General features: G+C 39.6%; 1 protein-coding gene across 3 annotated transcripts; it reads right to left on the reverse strand.

Annotated features, from left to right (window-relative positions):
- Positions 1-329: 329 nt before the first annotated feature.
- Positions 330-18,971, reverse strand: pabpn1 (poly(A) binding protein, nuclear 1). Of its 3 annotated transcripts, none has more exons than XM_030123424.1 (7): positions 18,078-18,222; positions 16,173-16,281; positions 14,225-14,292; positions 12,318-12,424; positions 11,002-11,089; positions 8,817-8,968; positions 330-964 (listed from the first exon to the last, which is right to left on the reverse strand). In XM_030123424.1, exons 2-7 carry the CDS (start codon positions 16,246-16,248, stop codon positions 769-771), a joined length of 687 nt encoding a protein of 228 aa, XP_029979284.1. In that variant the 5' UTR covers positions 16,249-16,281; positions 18,078-18,222; the 3' UTR covers positions 330-768. The 3 variants fall into 3 exon arrangements, with proteins under 3 accessions (XP_029979284.1, XP_029979282.1, XP_029979283.1); XM_030123422.1 differs by lacking the exon at positions 18,078-18,222 and adding an exon at positions 18,500-18,971 and having other exon boundaries at positions 331-964; XM_030123423.1 differs by lacking the exons at positions 330-964; positions 18,078-18,222 and adding exons at positions 1,384-1,995; positions 18,500-18,970.
- Positions 18,972-18,983: the final 12 nt, after the last annotated feature.

Genomic DNA, 18,983 nt, shown 5'->3' on the forward strand with positions numbered 1-18,983 from the left:
TGGTCCAGATCATGCCATTCAATCCTTTAAGGTAATTTAATGTGAAGAGTGTGACTGAAGTCTGGTTAAGTTTTTTGTTTCCTGAAAAACATGACTTTTAGGAAGGTGATGAAATGTAAAACTACCGTTGGTCGTCAATCCCACCCCCCCACATTAAAATAAACGATGACACCGTGTCATTTTTACACAATGTCTTTATTTTTTTTTTCTAATTACAGACTCATGGGTTAAAAATAAAAATGCAAAAACATTTGTTTTTTTTTTTTCAAACCCACTCCCCCTTTTCAAAGAAAACAAAAAAAGTCTCCACACAAACCCCCACCCTGACTCCCCCCCCCCCACACACCGCCCCACCGCCCGCCCTGTAATAACAGCTCCGCCCACTTTATTAAATTAATCGATGCCGTTAGCTCCCCTGGCTTCCTGTCAGAGAAAGGGGGCGCCATTAAGGTCCGCGCTGTACACCCTCAAAAAAAAAAAAAAAAAAAAAAAAAAAAAAAAACCTAACAAACAAACAAACAAAAAAAAAAAAAAAAAAAAAAAAACAAAAGAGTAAAGAAAAGCCAACACCCCCGTCTCTGGTCCTGCCTTCCTCACTCTCACGCGAACTTGCCTGCCTGCCGCTTCGTCTGCTGGCTCCGGCTCAGTGTGGAAATGTGTGTGTTTGGCTGCCGTCTGTACTGCTGCGTTTGTGTGGTTAACAGGTGTGTGTGTCGCTGTGTGTCGTGTCGTGTCGGTGTCGGGTGCGTAAAAGGACTAAAAGCGTCGTCAGCGTTTGCTGTTGTAGTAAATGCCCCCCGCGGCGGGCCTGTGGTCGCCTTGCCCCCCTCCCCCGCCCCCCCACACGGACAGGATGGGGTGAGTGTGCATAGCGGGAGCAGAGAGAGAGAGAGACGCTGCGGAGACAGTGGGGGGGGCCGGTGCCACCTGGGGAGGGGTCGTCAGCCTCCACTGGTCCTGAAACCTGAAACGACAAGAAGTGGTCTAATATACAGAGAGAGGAGGGGGGAGGGGGGGTGGAGGGAGGGAGGTGCACGAAATAGAAACATTGATGCCTGTCAGATGGGGGAGACGGAGCTGCAGCCATGGAGCGATGAGGAGCCCCCTCCCCCAGTGAGGAAAAAGAAAGAACTTAATGTAAAATCCCACTGAACACTGGAGGTCCGGTTACACAGTCCATGGTGGATTCACGGGATGGGGAGGGGGGGAGATGCAGGGATGGAGGGGTGGGGAGGGGACTGTGGATACACAGGGGTTGAGGAGGGTTGGGGGTGATGGTGATGGGGGGGTGATGATGAACTCTACAAACTTAAAACAGAACCTGGCCACATATGTATAAAACCCAAAAAACATGAACACAGTATCCGTAGTCGATGCCCTCCGTTTTTTTTTTTTTTGGTGGTGGGGGGGTGAGTGGGTGGGCTGTGTGGGTGATGGTGTGAAAGCAGGTGGTCACAGCCAGACCAAAGGACACACATCTGCAGCCTGAGATACCATCATCGTCCCTCGCCATCCCCGTCCCGGCTTTAAAAAACGACAAAAAAAAGAAAAAAAAAAAGAAAAAGAAACAAAACTAAAAACAAGCTGCCACCTTAGCCCCACCCCCCACCCCGCCCCCAGCACCCGCCACTTATACCTTACCAGGGGTGACTGCATCAACTCCGCACACGCTCACGCTCACAACACAATCGCACACCGCGGCCAGTCAGTCTCTGTCCAGGAGTTTGTTTTTTTTTTTTTTTTTTTTTTTTTTTGTCTTTTTTTCTCCTCTGGGTTTTTCTTCTTTTATTGTTGGGGAAGGGGAGCACTTTGTCATTGTGTGATTTTTTTTTCTCTTTTTTTGTAAATGGAACGGGGGGGGGGGGGGGGGTTGATAGTGAGGAGGGAGTGTCAGGGTAGAAGGGGAAAGGGAGAGGGGATAGGGGATTGGGGAGGGTGGGGTGGGGTGGGGGGGTTTAGTAAGGGGAATACCACGATGTTGTTCGCCCTCGGCCCCTGGAAAAGAGAGAGAAAAAGAGGGTGAGTTTTTTTCTGGTTGGCTTAAGAAGACGGACACCAATTTCCTGGTGTGATATTAAATATATAGATAGATAGATATGTGTATTTGTGTGACTGTTGAGGAAGAGGAGGTGGGGGTGGGTGGCGTGGCATTGGGTGGGGTAGGGGGTGGGGGGGTATGAAGATGTTTAGGACAGTGTGCACAATCCAGGAAATAGACTGTACCATGTTAACGGTATTGTGCCTTTGTATTCCAGATAGTAAAATGTAAAATGATTGGTGTGTGGGTGTGAGGGGGGGGCAGCAAAGGCACTCTCTCTCTCCCTCTTTCTCTCTCTCTGCGAGCAAGAGCCGCCTCTGAGGGGGTGGGATTGAGGAGGGGAGGGGGGAGGGGGTCACTGTAGGGAAAGACTTTGAGGACAAACAGCACCACACATAAACCCCCAGCAAATAGACACGTACATGTATATATATATAGATATATATAGATATAAATGTGAAAATCTGGACTTTTTTTGTCCACAATCAGACGCCGTAGAGGACACACAGAGGCCAGACTCACACCTCGCACACAGATCAGCAAACAAACACAAAGAAAAAAAGGTCGCTGGGGCTGAAACCAGGCTGTAGATGCTGAGATCAGGCTGCAGTAATGAACCCTCGTTTCTGGAGTGAATGCTGTGTCGGAAGTGTGTGACGTGTTCATGTACATGCATGACAAACACTGCACAAAAACAAGCACAACCAGGGGAAGGGGGGGACTGGGGGGGGGGTCGAAGCCTCAGCGTTCCACTGCAACAGGGTGGTTCTTGTGCATCCCCATCACCCTGAAAACAGGTGGACGGTGAGGGTTCGATCCAGTTATAGGACGAGGCGCAAGGTTCAGGTCGGACGGAAAAACCCTAACATGCAACGTCTACGTCACTTGAACTCAATAACTCATCTGTTTAACTTCACTCCATTTCCTTCATCTACTGTTTATTTGACTGTTTGTTTTCATATTCAACTAATTCTGTAAAGCCCTGTGAGGCAAGCTTGTTGTGATATAGGGCTGTACAAATAAAATGGAACTGTTGTACCTTAATTGTCCCCTCAACCCCCTGCTGTTTATAGTTTTATTCTATGTTTATAGTTTTATTCTGTTTAAAATTGTATTGTATTTTTTCTACTATGTTCATTTTGTACTGTGGGGCCACAGAGTTTTGTAATTTCAGTTTTCTGTATGCGATGTATGTGTGGGCAAAACTGACTTTGACTTTTACATTTAACCATCGCTCATGGATTTGTTTACAAATCCTCTAGACGATAAAACCAGAATCCTCTCCTTATAAATTCATATTCATTACATTCTAATCTTAAACCCTATACACTTCAGTGAAATGTTCTAACCTTAAATAAGACTTTACATTCATCGTCTTCTTCAGTATCATGGTTTTCTTTTCTTGCATTTTAATGTTGTTTATCTTGTTTGGTCTCTTCATTGTTTCTTTTCTCATTCATCATGTTCTTCTCATTTTGTTTTTTTTTGTCTTTTACAAAACTTTCATCTCTATGTCTTACGTTGTTCGTCTTTTACCTTATTTTACTCTTTTAAACCAGCATCATTACCACCTCTATATCTACAGATTTTCATTTTGTCTCATATCGTTTGTCTTTTACACTAGTGTTCAGTATTTTTTTCGTGTCTTACATCATTTGTTATAGTCTTTTTTTTTCATCTTTTACATTATTTTCTCATATTCCATCTTTCAGGGCCATTTTGTCCATCTTAAACACTTTTTTTCACATTGCTTGTTCTTTTTTTATTTCTGCCATTTTCATCTTTATTTGTTTTACATTTAGGGTCATTGTACTCTTCATTAACTCCATCTGAATTGGTTTTTTTTTTTACATTTTCATTTACAATGTCTTATTTTGTCTCTTACATTGTTTGTTTTGTGTTTTAGTCTCGTTTCACAATTGTTTAGTCTTTCTTTGTATATTACATAATTTGTTGTACATCATTTTCTTTTTTTTTATCTCTTAAGGTCGTTTTTAATTTTTTTAAACTTTCTCCTCTTTTCTACCATTTTTAACTACATCTACCATGTTTGTCTCATTTTCTCTTACATTGTTTTTCACACTATTTCGTCTTTTTTGTTTTACGTCATTCTTTTAGTCTTTTTCATCTTTTACACCATTTTCTTGTATTTCAGGGTCATCGTCCTTCATCTTGAACACCCCCCCAAATCGCTTGTTCTGTTTTCTGCCATTTTCATCTTCATTTGTTTTACATTATTTTAGTTCTGTTTCATTTGGTCTTTTTTGGACCTTACAGTCGTACTTTTTTTCATTAACTGAGTCTTATGTTGTTTATCCTTTTTTCTGCCATTTTCATCTACCTTGTCTTTTTTTCACTCCATGTTCATCCTGTTGCACCTTTTATTAATAATTCAACACCACAAACAACCTCCTGGTTTCTTTAACTTTCACATTTAATCATCAAAGAATTTATTTTACATTTTTGTTATAATTGATACATGTAAGTTTGTATTTTGATAACATCTGACATATCTACCGTCCAGCCCTGGCAGAGTAGGATTAATCAGAAATGCACCCCACATATCCAGTAAACTCTTCACACTGATGCATGTTTCAGCTGATGGATGACCTCTGAGCCCACCCCTGGTCTTCTCCTGAACCCCGGGGCCTCCTCCTGGAGTTCAGACCAGATCCCGGCAGGGTTGGACTCATTGGTATGTGAGGGAGTGTCCGGGTAAGTACACCGAGCGATTAGAGAGACTCTGACCTTGGCGTCCAGATGCTTTCACACACAGAAAGAATGAGTGGGAAATGAGTCACGACTGCAGCCAAACGAGCACAGCTCAGATGAAAACCCAGACTGGGACTGCATTAGAAAGGCCTCTGTTCGGGTTCAGGCTTTTGGACTCTTCGGGACTGCTGCCGAGTCTTTGTCGGGGCGTTTCTGGACCAATCAGAATCAGAGTCTCTCAGTGCTCGGAGTACATGGGGAGTTTGGCATTGTTTTTCTTATCAAGAGTCAGACCAAACAACTTGGCACCACCTCATCCTTCAACGCAATTTCCACTGAATTTGACACTTTTAAAAACCTGTTAAGCCCTGGTCCATTTGTTTCCAGTCAGAATCATTTCAACGTAACACAAAACAACCGATTAGCCAATAGCAGAAGCTTCATTCATATTAAACCAAGTTATGATCAGAAAACCGCAAAGGTAACACAACATTCGTCATCATCTCTTCATAATGTGACCTTTATTTTTACTTTTCTATGTGTCATGCTGTGATATTTATCACTAAAGAAATAATACTTGTACTGTTGTGCTTAGTGTTAGCTTAGCGCTGCAAAGTCTGTCTCACTGGTCTGTTTTTATTAAATTATTCCTGACATACGCTGGTCTCAGACTGTTAACTTGGTTTACATATTTGCCCATTTAACCCTTTAAGCACCAAAGTCTCAATGGTGCGACAAGCAACATAAGTGAATGAAACCACACCATAACTCCAATAAAGTTTCCAAATCTTGTTACCACCTCCCACCAATAGATAGTGGACATGTGCCTTTTCAATCCTAACACCATTTCAGGGCATGTCTCCATTCAAAGTGAAGAAAATCCAGTTTGAAAGGCGTGGTCCCAAGATGGTGAGTGAGTACGTTAGTAGTTAGTAAGTAAAGTTGATTTAGTTTTAGTTTGGATAGATAAGGACAGATTTGTCTACTCTGTTGTTTGGCTAAAAAGCAAATAAAACTTACTGCATTTTACTTTCTACTAATGTTGAAGTTCATTTACTTTAAGGACAAGATGGAAAAACACCAAAAACTCTCAGAAAACTTCCATGTAGATATTATCAAAATTCATTTTACTAAATGTTACGCAATCCAACATGCCTGTCAAATCACAATATGTAAATTAGATGAGTATAATTACTCCCATCATAAACTTTGGGTCATACCCAATATTTTTTCTGATTTATAGTATGAATTTATCTCAAACCACTTCCAGATACAGCTTTTTGAAAACTTGACATGAAAATTGAGTATTTTTTTAAAAACACTCCAGTGCTAAAGGGTTAAATTATTCACGACATACGCTGGCCACAGAACTGTTAGGTTGTTTTACATATTTGTTCATTTAAGTGCTTGTTGTTTGAACCATGTTCCATTTTTCTGGCAATTGATTTTGTTGAGCTTTTAGCTGACGTTCTTCTGGTTACATGAATGTATATCTAGATACAAGCGTTGCAAAGCATTACCATAGCAACACAGGTGGAACTGTGGGCAACTGGGCTTAAGAGGTTACAGCAACTTCAGTGACATTTTTTGATGTGCCAATTGAGGCCGATTCGCTTCCCCAGCTGAACAGCTCCGACCTGGAATCCGTCAACTCAACAACGTTCAAACCCTGCGTGGCCTCCAGAAAAGCAGAGTCCCAGTGCACGTATCATCACCACAGACTCCTTCTGACTCTTAAAACCAGATTATCATGACTGTTATCAACGCAAGCCCTGCAGCGTCATCTACCTCCACATCCTGAGGCAATAACCAACAGTTCACTGCTTCTCCAAACACCCAGGACCTGGCACATATGCAGCGCGGTGCAGGTCCTTCAACCATCTAGACTCTACACGTTAAACGGATCCAGGTCCAGAGTGGACGATGAGCCCATGTGCACTGAGTCCGTTTGCCTTCCGTGGACCGGTTCTAGTCATGTGACATGCAGTGAGATTGTGTGAGCGCTGACCAGGCTATGAGCAGTCTGCTGACCCGTCACCCTCTAAAACTCAGACCAGTTACTCTGGTACTGTAACGTCAGCCAGGTAGAAGGTAGACGTGAAGCATCCCAACTGTGATTCACTGTTGGTTCTGATAAAAGAACTAATTCACCACATTTTACAACAACTGAAGAGTCATTCTACAGAAACGTCCACTAGGACGGCAAAACGGACATATCATCTGAACATTTTACCGCCAAGAAGGGGACAGAGTGGTCATTTGATTAAAATATGCATTTCACAAATGGCCTGGTTTGACAGGTTTAACACGGCTTATTATGATTATTTTGTTCATTTGGTTATTTAGGTTTACTTTTATTGCTTACTTGAGTCATTTTCTTAATTTACTTCATTTCTTGTTCATTTTGCTTACTTTACTTCATTATTTTGTTCATTTTTCTTAATTTAGTTGACTACTTTGTTCATTTTGTTACTTATTTTGTTCACTTTCTGCTTATTACCTCCGCCAGGAGGTATTGTGATTGCTTTGCTTTGTGTGTGTTTGTTTGTTAGCAAGATAACTCAAAAAGTTATGGACGGATTTTCATGAAATGTTGATACTGGCACAAGGAAGAAATGATTAAATTTTGGTGGTGATCGGGGGGGGGGGGGTCTTTTTTTTTTTACTTTTGTATCAAAAATGTCAAACATGTTGATTTGAAGCTTATTTATATTGAGAGTAAGTGAAGACTCCAGCAAACTTAATGCCCCAAATAATGAAACGTGTCATTAATATTTCAGATTCATTGTTGTACGACTCCCTGAGATCACTACTTTTTCTACTAATACTATGTGGGTTTATTTTAGTTTGTCCCATATTCGTTACTGAACTTTAAAAGGAAGAAAAACATGTTCAGACAAAACACAGCTTTAAATACTGAACATGACTGTGTGGAAAGGCATTTCTGTAGCATTTTGAAGGGGCTTCAAATGAAATATTAAGTAAATAAAAGCTGAAATAACATCAATGAGCTCGTTTACATGTCCAATAAACACTGAATCGTTACCATTACATTATTATTATTACTCCATTTCCCTTTGATTTTTATGCATCCTATTATGTATTTAACTGATTTATTATGTTCCTATCATTTTATTATTTATTCAACTGCTCTAGTTTTACTGCAAAGCACTTTATGACCATTGAGCCCATTTACATCAACACTGATACTCCGATCATTATCCATTTTCTTGAGCTATCAGATTATTTTAGTAATCATGTAAACAGTATAATCTGATTATGAGAAATGGGATTAACACAACTGGATTTCTCCCCAATATTCTGATACCTTCATACACATATACCTGTCAATCGGATTTATTTTGCTCTTTTTCATCTACATGTGTTTAAAAGAAAAAAAAAAAAGTCAAAAAACAGCAGTGATGTAGTCAAACGTGAGCTCAAGACAATACCAGGAAGTTTGAGTCTACCATCACTACTTATGTACGAACTCTGAAAGAAATCCAATAATGGACTGAAACGTCTAAACCAGGGTTTTTTGATCATTTCTGAAGTGCATTTAAAGGCATCTGATCTGATTATTAGACTTATCTGATTAGTTCCATATATCAGATTTTTATGGTCATATAAACAGGCTCAGTGTTTACAAGAAGGAAGCTATATGCCTAAAATGTAGAACTGGGGACAGAAAACCTGACGTTTGTCGTACAATGACCCTTCATCTGTTTTTCATCTCCTCACATGATTAATCGTTTGACTGACGAATGGTTACAGAAGTCATAATTGTTTTGTGGTGATGTAGAAAAATCACTAATGATAATAAAGCCAATACTGTTTACTGGGATCCGTCTACATTGACATTAGACCGATACTAAAACCAATCCATTGATCCTTCATGGTTCATAAATCAGGACGATACATCCTCCTATGGTTTCAGAGGTAACGTCTCATCTCAGACTGCCCCCCTCCTCCCCCTTTAACCGTCCATGTGAGTGTGTGTCATGTGACGGCGCCCCCTGTATGCAGTGCGGTGCTCGTCCTCCAGCGTGTCCAGGAGGGGGCTCACCTGAAGGCCCGTCCTCTGCCTCTGGGTGGCGTGTAGCCGCTGTAGTAGCGCGCACGTGATGAGAAGCTTCCTCCCCGTGACCGGAATCGGGCCCGTGGGAAGCCGCGGTCTGTGGTGCTGATGCCCGGTCTGTTTGTTCTCTTGGCGCCGACCTGAGGATGAATGCCACGGTCAGAAAACACTACAAACAGCTGCACATCCAACGGACTTTACAAGGGTTATGGACTAACTGAAAGGCCACGTAATTCAGTGAAAAAGTTGTAATAAAAACAAAGGGAAATAGTCCTTCATATTAACTCGTTTATATCCACTGGAATGACTTCAATAATTAGTCTCAGGTCCCAGGATTTGATATTTCTATATGTTCTAAAAGTCAGAACAGAACTGGGAAAGAAAGCATTTAAATGTTTCGTTTCCACTGACTGGAAAAACCTACTGAGGGAGATAAAAATGAAAGAGCTGGTCTCTGTAAATATATTCAAAGTCATCTTAAACAAACGGGAAAAGGATAAATGTGGATGTAGACGGTTTTTTCCAAACTAACTGTTTTTAGTGTGGATGTATGACTGAAATTTCTATTTTCTGTCACTTCTGTTGCTGCTGAGATTTAAAAAAAACAAACAAAAATAAAGTTCTTTAATCTCAACTAATTATTTTCCAAGTTAAACAAAGGTTATATTATTGTTATTGTTATTATTGTTATTGCCATTATTACTATTGATACTTTTTTTTAAATTAACAAACTGAACAAAAACATCAACAAACTAAGGCATATCACCCAGGCCCCTGTGTCCTGGTCTGGCTCCTGGAAGTTTTACCAGGTTTAATCTTTGTAGTAGTTTCAAGGCCTGGATCTGAATTTGACGCAAGACGGCGTGTAATGACTGTCTTTTTATGAATGAAACTAAATTGAAAAAATCACAAGGTGGTACTTATGTTTGGTTATTTAGAGTTTACAGAGTAGTTTACAGTAAAAATGTCAAATAGTTTTGTAGTTCTGGTCTATCAACGAAATGAAAAAATGCTCAAATCTACCACATGACAGGACAATAACTACTTGAACAAATATCACATTTTTCTAGTTCTGCACAGAAACAAAATCCATGATCTTCATCGGGTGTATAGTACATGTATGATTGAACGACATGTTAGGTTTATCATATCTAGCATCTTTATATTAACATTGTTATATGTTAAAGTGTTAGGTTTTTACTAAACTAGTGGCAGAAAATGAACAGAAGAAAACTGTCAACAGCAGATATTTCTGACAATTAATCATCAGCCTGTTTCATTATCGTCACAGATCATATTAGTGTTTCCTTTTTCACTGAAACTGAAATCCTTCTACTGGTCTTTATGTTGTTGATGCCACAATTTGAGATTGGAGTCTATTTTCTTGGTTAAACATAAAATTCACAATAAATGATCGTTTTGAAATGTGTATTTTTTCCACCTCAAAACATAAACTTCAACTGAGAGACAAATTAAATACAATAAATGTAGTGACTGTGATGATGTTGCATGTTTTTACAGTGCATTTCCACATAAATAAAGGCCTTAAAGCTGCAGCCTTTTGGGATAAAACTGCACAGAATGGCACTAAGTTGATTAACTGTGCAGCTCTACTGGACTACAGTTACTCCTCAGATCATTCTGTAAATGCATCGAGTGTCACAATTCACAAGAAAACCCTGATAATCACTTAAAAGTGTCGCAAAATACAGGTTATTAGATATCAAATCATCATTATTAAGGTTTTCATCTTCTTTTGTCAATAAAATTAGCAGGAAAAAAAAAAAAGAGTAGAATTTCTTGAGTTTCATCTGAGAATGTGAATGAAATTATCAACAACAAAACTGTAATATAACATTAATAATTAAAATGTTATCACCTAGGCCTCCATAGTAGTGTTGTACAAGAATCTTAAAAGTCACAAGTTATAGAAAATGTTCCATAATTCAGTCAACGTTACAAAAGGATGGAGACATTCGGGAAGTCAGTTTGACTTTACAGAGAAATGAGACTTCACAATAAAACTGATTGTACCTTTAATTACAGACAAACGCCTTCTTCGACAGAGTTGGAAAATCTAATTTAGATTCAGAACAGCTTCACCTTTTCTGTCCACGGAGACATTCGACAGCTCAAACTCTGCTAAACAGAGGGAGACTTGGACCCGTCTTACCTTTATCTGCCTTCCTCTGAAAAGGGACTCGTCCAAAGCCATGGCTGTCCGGACAGACTCTTTGTCTGCAAATTCAATGTAGGCAAATCTAGAAAAAACAGAACATATTCAGAGTCCAGTCCAGTGGAAACACGACCATGTGACAGCATCAGTGAGCCCGTTTACACACACTACACAATCTGATCATTATCTGATCTGTGGAGTTGTCAAATTATTCAAGTGATCATGCAAACAGTATAATCTGATCTGTTTTAGCATCTAACAGCAGTAATCTGATTACAGGTTTCCTACAGGTTTCTACAACTTAAATTTAAGACTTTTTAAGACTAGTTAGGCTGACAGCAGGCATTAAATTTTGTTCAATTTCACAGCCATACCAGCAAAAATTTGTGACTCCTAGAATTTAGGACATTGTATTTATTTAGTCCAACGCCTTGTTTCCTACTGTTCCACATCATTTCTCATCGGGGGCTGCAAAATTACTGATAATTGGTTCCTAATTTCCATATCAATTGTGGGGTTGGAACAGGTGGAAGCGAGTCGACTAATGCAACTTTCTTTGCCGGTTGGACATTTAACAGACACATTTAAACAATACAGCCAACAACTTTATGGCAACATGATTTAAGACCTACCATATCAAATTTAATACCTTTTAAAATACTTTTTTTATGGTATTAAATGCAGATTTGTAAATTCAAGACTTTTACGACTTTTTAAGACCCCGCAAGAACCCTGGATTAGGAGAAATCAGATTAACACACTTGGATTCCCCCCCAGTACTCTGATGTCTTCATGCATGTATACAGGTTAATCTGATTTATTTTGTTCTTTTACATATGTGCACATCTAAAAAACAAATAAATTGTAGAAAACAAAAGTGACAGTCAAACATGAGCTGAAGACAGTAACAGGAAGTTTGATTCTATGTCACTAGACTCAAACAAAACCAAAGTAGAATAAAGTAATTAAAAATGAACAAAACCAAACAAAAATGTGATAATGAACAAAGCTAAACATAATGTAATGGAAAAATGCGCAAAACCAAACATAAGCTGCAGACCAGAGCAGAAAATTTGATCCTATCGTTACTACTCCGTTTTCCGGTTATTGCATTTTGAAGTGCATGTAAACACATCAGATCTGATTATTACAATTATCTGATTACTAACCGTTATGACATTTCATGCTCATGTAAACGGGTTCACTGATGCATCATTAACACCATTTCTATGCAGCACACACTGCCTCCTCTCCGTTTCATTGTGAATCTTTCAGCTAAAGCTCAGTTCAGGTATGAATGTAGCAGTGATTACCCTTTAGGATGCCCTGTGTATTTGTCACATAGGATGGTGACTCTGTTAACTGAACCGCAGCCATGGAAATGAGCCTCGAGCTCTTCTGCTGTGGCGCCGTAGTCCACCTGAAGACAAAGACCAAGACAGACGTCAACACAGAGCAGTCACAAACGTCCCCATCATGATCCGAGATGTTTGATCTGTAGCTTCAGTTTAAGTCAAATATAGAACGAGTTTCTTAATATTTGGGTTTCGTTGTAAGCCAGGACACTCATTTTCAAGGTTTTGCTGTTTTACTTGCTTTATTCATGTCTATTCTGATGAGTGTAAAATGTTGTCAATGTTCAGTCTCTACATCTGTTTAAGTGTCTTGTTCAAACCACAAACAACTTCTGCATTGTTGTGGATTTAGAACTCAGATTATATTTACTTTCATTTAATGTTGTAAAAGCCAGAGTTCACTCTTTAAACCACAAAAAATCAGACACTACAGTTGTGTTTTTGTCTTGTTATGTTACACTTTTTCTTTCAGTTTTGTCTTAAACTGTTTTTTGCTGCTTACATGCACCCCTGCCTAAAGCTGTTACTGCTGCTGGATATTGTGCAAATTTATACAAATTCATACATTTATTTTATTATATTTTAGCTGATTTTATGGTAGTTTTTATTCTATTCTGTTTAGCTCATATATTTTATTTAATATTTTATCTTATTTTCATGCTGAGACACTGAGACCTGGTAACTATATTTCAATCTATCAAGTCTATTGTTTAAATGACAATAAAGCCGAGTGAGTCTTTAACTTTGCCTTCATCTCATCATTTTTGTTTCGATGTGTCACTTTCTTCTTGCTGTATCTTTAAACCATAAAGACCCAAGCGGCCACTGCTGACCAAAAGCATCTACTGATCTAAAAGGTTTAATAACTTTAGGACCACTAATCCTATCAAAACATGTTAATAATTGATATTAAATGCAGCTTGTGAGATTTTAATGATCATCAAATATGACCTATTTGGATGCTCCGTAGTGAATGTGGAAACACTGTCATCTTCTACAACATTGATTCATCAGTAAAACCCATGGAGTTTGATAAATGACAGTGGATGAAGAGACTTGTTTTATGTTCAGTTAATGATATATTTGTTGAAAAAGCCACTTTTTCTTGGGTCTTCTCTGTTCTGATAAAATAACCTTTGAATTTACGCTATGCTTTAGTGAACATCTACTTGATCAGTGAGTTAAATATAGGAAAATACATGATTTTCACTGAAAAATGCAAAATACAGAGGATAATATAAAGCACTTGGGAAAGACAAAAACAGTATTTGGAAGTTGTGACAAAAATAGTTGTAGGTCTTAAAGGGTTATTGTCATTATCTTGTGTCTTTTCCAAACACTCTAGAACCAGTTATAACCATCCTCACTTTTCACTCGTAATTTAAAAATCTTCCTTTCAACATTTATTATTATTATTATTATTATTATTATTATTATTATTATTATTATTATTATTATTATAACTACTTCAATAAAATTATGTGAAAACGTATGTCATCGTGACATTTTTCACTGCATCGTACAGACCGAACTCCAGTGTTTATATTTAATGTGAGGCGTGGCCCTGTGTCTGCACAAATAAAAATTGAATCCAGGTGATGAACAGGTGGACATTCACATGTAGATCAGTTTGTTAAAGGCCTTGAAAACACTTAGACACAAAAGAATTCTGAACAGGAACCCAGCATCTGTATGTTAAATTCATTGTATTATTACTTTTTCTATGATTATTGACCACTGATGGGTGCATATGTAATGACTTCTTGATTTTATTGTTTTTTTTAGTTGTTTTTTCTTTTTTACTTCTAAGTTTGAGACAAATAAATAAATAAACAAACAAAAATGACACAAAGGCAGTCACTCACGTTTCCGACATAAATAGATCTGCCGTCTGCTTCCATCTTTTCCTCGATGGACATGATGACAGGGCCAACTGTAGACAGGAAACAAAGACTTAGTCAAAATCACGATATACAAGATGTTTCATCACAATAGGACTCCATCTCTGAATTGTGTGAGGAAAAGACTGATCTGTGAAGTCCTTCCAAAACCCTCCCACCAAAGGGTCTAATGTGGCACACCAGATGAATTTGTGAAACGCACATATTACACTTAAGATATTCCACATTCAGCCCAACCTGATCTAAAGTGGGTCAGACCAGTCAAATACTATCATAAGAACAACTCACGTTTTCTATTGTTTTAGTATAAAACAATAAAATTACATAGACACGTTTACATTTACTAACTAATCTTTCACAAAAAATGTTAACATGAACAAATACAAACATGAAATGTCCTAAGAGAAATGTTTTGTACATTTGTAGATCCACTGTGGTCCATAAGTTGTAATGCACATGTGTAAATGATAAACTGAGGCATTATATTGTTAAAATTGCACTTATTTTTCTTAATACATTTCAGTTTGTTTATGGTTGCTCATGTTATTCACATTTTTTTAAGTTTAATTTGTAGATGTAAACATTTTTATAACGTAATACTACTTTTTTCCCCACTCTAAAAGAGTCAAGTTTGGAGCTGACATCATGTCTATATTATTATGTTATTATTTTACTGGTCCAACTTACTTGAGATTACATTGGGGTGAAAGTGGCTCCTGAACTAAAATGAGTGACACCCCTAATCTATCCAATAGATTTGTAAACGTTCCAGTACAAAGAACCTTTAATGTGAATGTATTATAATGTGCAGACAGTGTTTTGCTCTGACACAAACATCCCTCTGTAATAAATCCCATTCTATCATCAATTCACACTATTTCATATTTTAACCCGACTGTATCTTCAAAACCACAGCCAACCAGCATTTGGACTGAATGTATATATACCAGGGACTCAAACTTAGTAAAGTTTCACTATTATTATTCTGGAGGCATTTTACTCACCTTTCCCTTTATGGCTAAATATATTGTTTGACTTAAAAAATATTACAATGTGGAAAAAGTGATTCTAAAATGTGAGATAACATCTTCACGTCTCATTATTTTCATGTTACAGATACAAAAGAAAGAAACCAGAAGGTGTACACATTCAACAATCTGGAATCAACAATTTGGACTTTTTGCCCCTTAAATGTACTCCATCAACTTTTTTAGTAGGGATGCACCGATTGCAAAATTCTTATAAGACAGATATTTACAAAATCGTTTTGGCCGATGCTAGTTTGTTTATTTTTATTGTCATGTACCCCCTTAACATAGAAATCTTCATTATAAATATAAAAAACGTTCCTATTTCAAGTCTTTCAGTCCTTCAACACATTATCTATGACTGAACACAGACTGAAACATGCACATTAATGAAGAAAAAAAAACTGTAATATAACACGACATAAACCAAAATAGGTCAATATCAGCTAATATCGGCTGATAAATCAATGCGTCTCTATTTTTTTAATGATTTCACATGCTTTAATTGGTGCTTAATAAATTTAAATATATGTGTAGATCGTGGAGTCAAAGACATCTATCTCTAATGTCTACAGGTTTAGTAGATGGATACATTTACTGAATTCATGCTACTGTCATTCAGAAGGAAACAACAAAGACACACAGATTTCCTTGTGTGTTCAGTCAGAATAAACATGTAAATTAACTGCAACTACTGCTGACATTCGTTACATAACTAGTAATGTTTTGACAAGAAATGAATGAATGTTTAGCAGTGACAATAGTCCGTTTTCGGAGTCTCCAAGGACTCCATCCCGTTGACCTTTATGTCAGTCTGATGAAGGTTGAAGATGATTCTTTTTCTAATAAAGCCTCCATTCTAAGAGAACCCCCTGGAAACGTACCTGGTGGCGGGCTGAGATTCATCTGTTTCTCCACCTCGTTCTGTAGCTCCTTAAGCTTCTCTGCCTCTTCCTCCATCTCTCTCACCCGGGCTTTGATTGCCTCCAGTTCCTGAAAGGAAGACACTATATCAAGTACGCTCCACATGCACCCCCACCTCCATCACAAAAAAACTAGACAAGTCAAAACATCTGCGCTCACAGGAACAGTCTAGGCTGTATACAATGTACGAAAACGCAGCAACACATCACATTAGATGTTTGTACAGTTATAAATGCATTATTTCTGGGATGTAGCCAATCCAAGTATATGCTGATAGACAGTTCACAGGTTCTTCATAGGCCACGAAAATGATATTCAACATGTATTTGGGAACAAAAACTGAAAATGTGATATCAACCCTTTCATGCATGAATTGTTAATAAACTAGTGGTATTTATGACATAAAACATGTCCAGTCAGATTTCTGTTATATCTTATTTCTGTACCATAACACCCAGCTGTAGTGTATTCCATGCATCAACAGTTTAACAAAGTAATGGTATCAAATATTTAAGCATAAACACATCCATAAAGTTCTTTTCAGAAAGAAAATATATCACTGATTTAAGAAAAAATATATTTTCAGTGTAAAATCTGTCCACTGCGGTGAATGTCATGAATCAGTGATTACATTCTGGGAAACTCCAGTCTCTGTCACAAAATAACAAAAACCAAAAGGTTTCAACTGTCAACAAACTATTCTCCAAATTGTAGCTTATTAGAGAATGTCTCAGTAACAACATGTTTTGGACTCATTAAAACAATATATCAGAATAAGATAAGACTTAATTTATCCCACAGTGGGAAAATTCAAGTGTCACAGCAGCACAGTAAAGTGACCCTAATGAATACTAGAAACCACAAATTATTAAGAGTTGGAGTCATTACTGCAAATAATGTAGCTTTAATTAAAGACTGAAAAACCGTCTACTGCAGTAATGTCATGCATGAAAGGGTTAAAAGTGACAGCGACCTGCTCCTCAGACAAAAGACAAACTGTAACAGACAGAACCGACTGGGCCACAGACTGGATGTATGTCTGTGAGCTTTGGCTGGTGTCCTCTGGGGGAGCGGACCTTCCTGTCTGACAGTGGTGCACTGCAGCACAGTGGGAGTCACTCCAGCTCCATCCAGGGCTGGTGCCTCTGCTGACAGGGCTTGGAATGAAAAGCTCTTTGTACAACTGGATGCGGTGACAGATGGACTCTAGGACCAAACACAACACGTTCCTCTGCATCCTTATTCTACGTAATCTCACATGTAACTATGTGCACTTTAGCGCATGCATGTGCAGGATAGAGACAGGAGAGTGGAGTAACACCCCCCACCCCCACCCCACCCCCCCACTCCAACACGGACGGACACATCGGGGCTGTTTTTTGTCGCATATTCAGTGCATGCTCTTTCACTCCCCTCCTACAAACACTGAAGGATGCAAACCAAGCCCCTTAAAAACCGCAGCCCCTACAACCTGAACATGCACGAGGAATATGCGCCAAAGTGCAGGTGATGGAGAATGAAAATGTGACCCAATCCGCCTGTGCATCCTCACCCTTCCCAAAAACAAACACCCAAACACGGCCAGGTGCACGCGTGCCACCTCCAGCCCCAGCTTTGTGTTCAACCTCGTGACTCAGACTCCTTTTGTCGCATGGTGGTGAATCCAGGGGCCCGGGGCCACATCCTTCAGCCCCCCGGCCCCCTGATCCACCGCCGCAGTGCATCCGACGAATGTGATCACGGATGTCATGTCAGATGTTTGCGGGATGCTAACGTTAGCCGCTGTCTGTTTGTCGGTTATTTGCACGTGCACACACCGGCGCGTGAAATGCAGCAGTAAAACGGTGAAAAAAAAACGTCATTACCGTGAGCAGGTCGCCTTTCGGTCCCGGAGACTCGCACAGCGGCGGCTAATGGCGGCGGCCTGTCCTACCCTCGCCCCAGACTGTCTCCCGCATCTCCGTCTCGCATTTTTTTGCGACGAGGATTTTGCTCCCCAACTGCCCGAGCTGCTCCCTGGCGCAGAGAAACTGGTGCCGCTGTTGCGCCAATATGGCCGCCGACACCACGCATGTCACCACCCATTTCTACTGCACTGCGTGAACCACAATGGCGGTTAATATCGACCTGGCGATGGCAGTAACGCACACGGCATGTGACCCGAGAAATGTGAGGGGAAAAAAATAAGAAAACGACCACCTGGTTTCACCAACTTTACAGATTTTAAACACAATAAATCCCGGTTTAAGCGTGTGCTCCCACGGCTCAGACAATGCCCTTCACTTACCGGGTCTTCAATCGCGGCCTCTCCTTCTTCTAACCCCGGTTCTTCGTCACCGACACCCGGGTCTTCCAACTCGGGATGTCCGGGGTCTGAATCTAGTAGAGACTCCTCCGCCAGTCCGTTACCGAACTCTGCCATCGCCCTGTTCCGACTGTACCGACGCGCCTCGTGGCCGAACCGACGCTGCAGGCCCCTACTCACACACGGGGGGGTCGAGTGAGCGGGGCGGCGAGAGAAAAAAAACGGCGGAAAACGCCGCTTAGTAAAGTTAAAATAGGAAATAAAATGCCAGATACAGTTCCAGCCACTCCTCAAACAGCGTTCACCGATGAGCGGGGGCTGCGGTTTCGGTCGCTCCGTTAAGAGAACGGCCCCAATTTACGACAGAGAATGGGTTTATTTACTTAAACGTGTGTATAAAAAAGGCGAGGACTGTACGCGGCGGCGTCCCTTCGGTTCAGAAATGGCAGGCGGGGGCGGAGTCATG

The sequence above is a fragment of the Sphaeramia orbicularis genome, chromosome 20, assembly GCF_902148855.1.
Source record: "Sphaeramia orbicularis chromosome 20, fSphaOr1.1, whole genome shotgun sequence".
Taxonomy (NCBI): Eukaryota; Metazoa; Chordata; class Actinopteri; order Kurtiformes; family Apogonidae; genus Sphaeramia; species Sphaeramia orbicularis.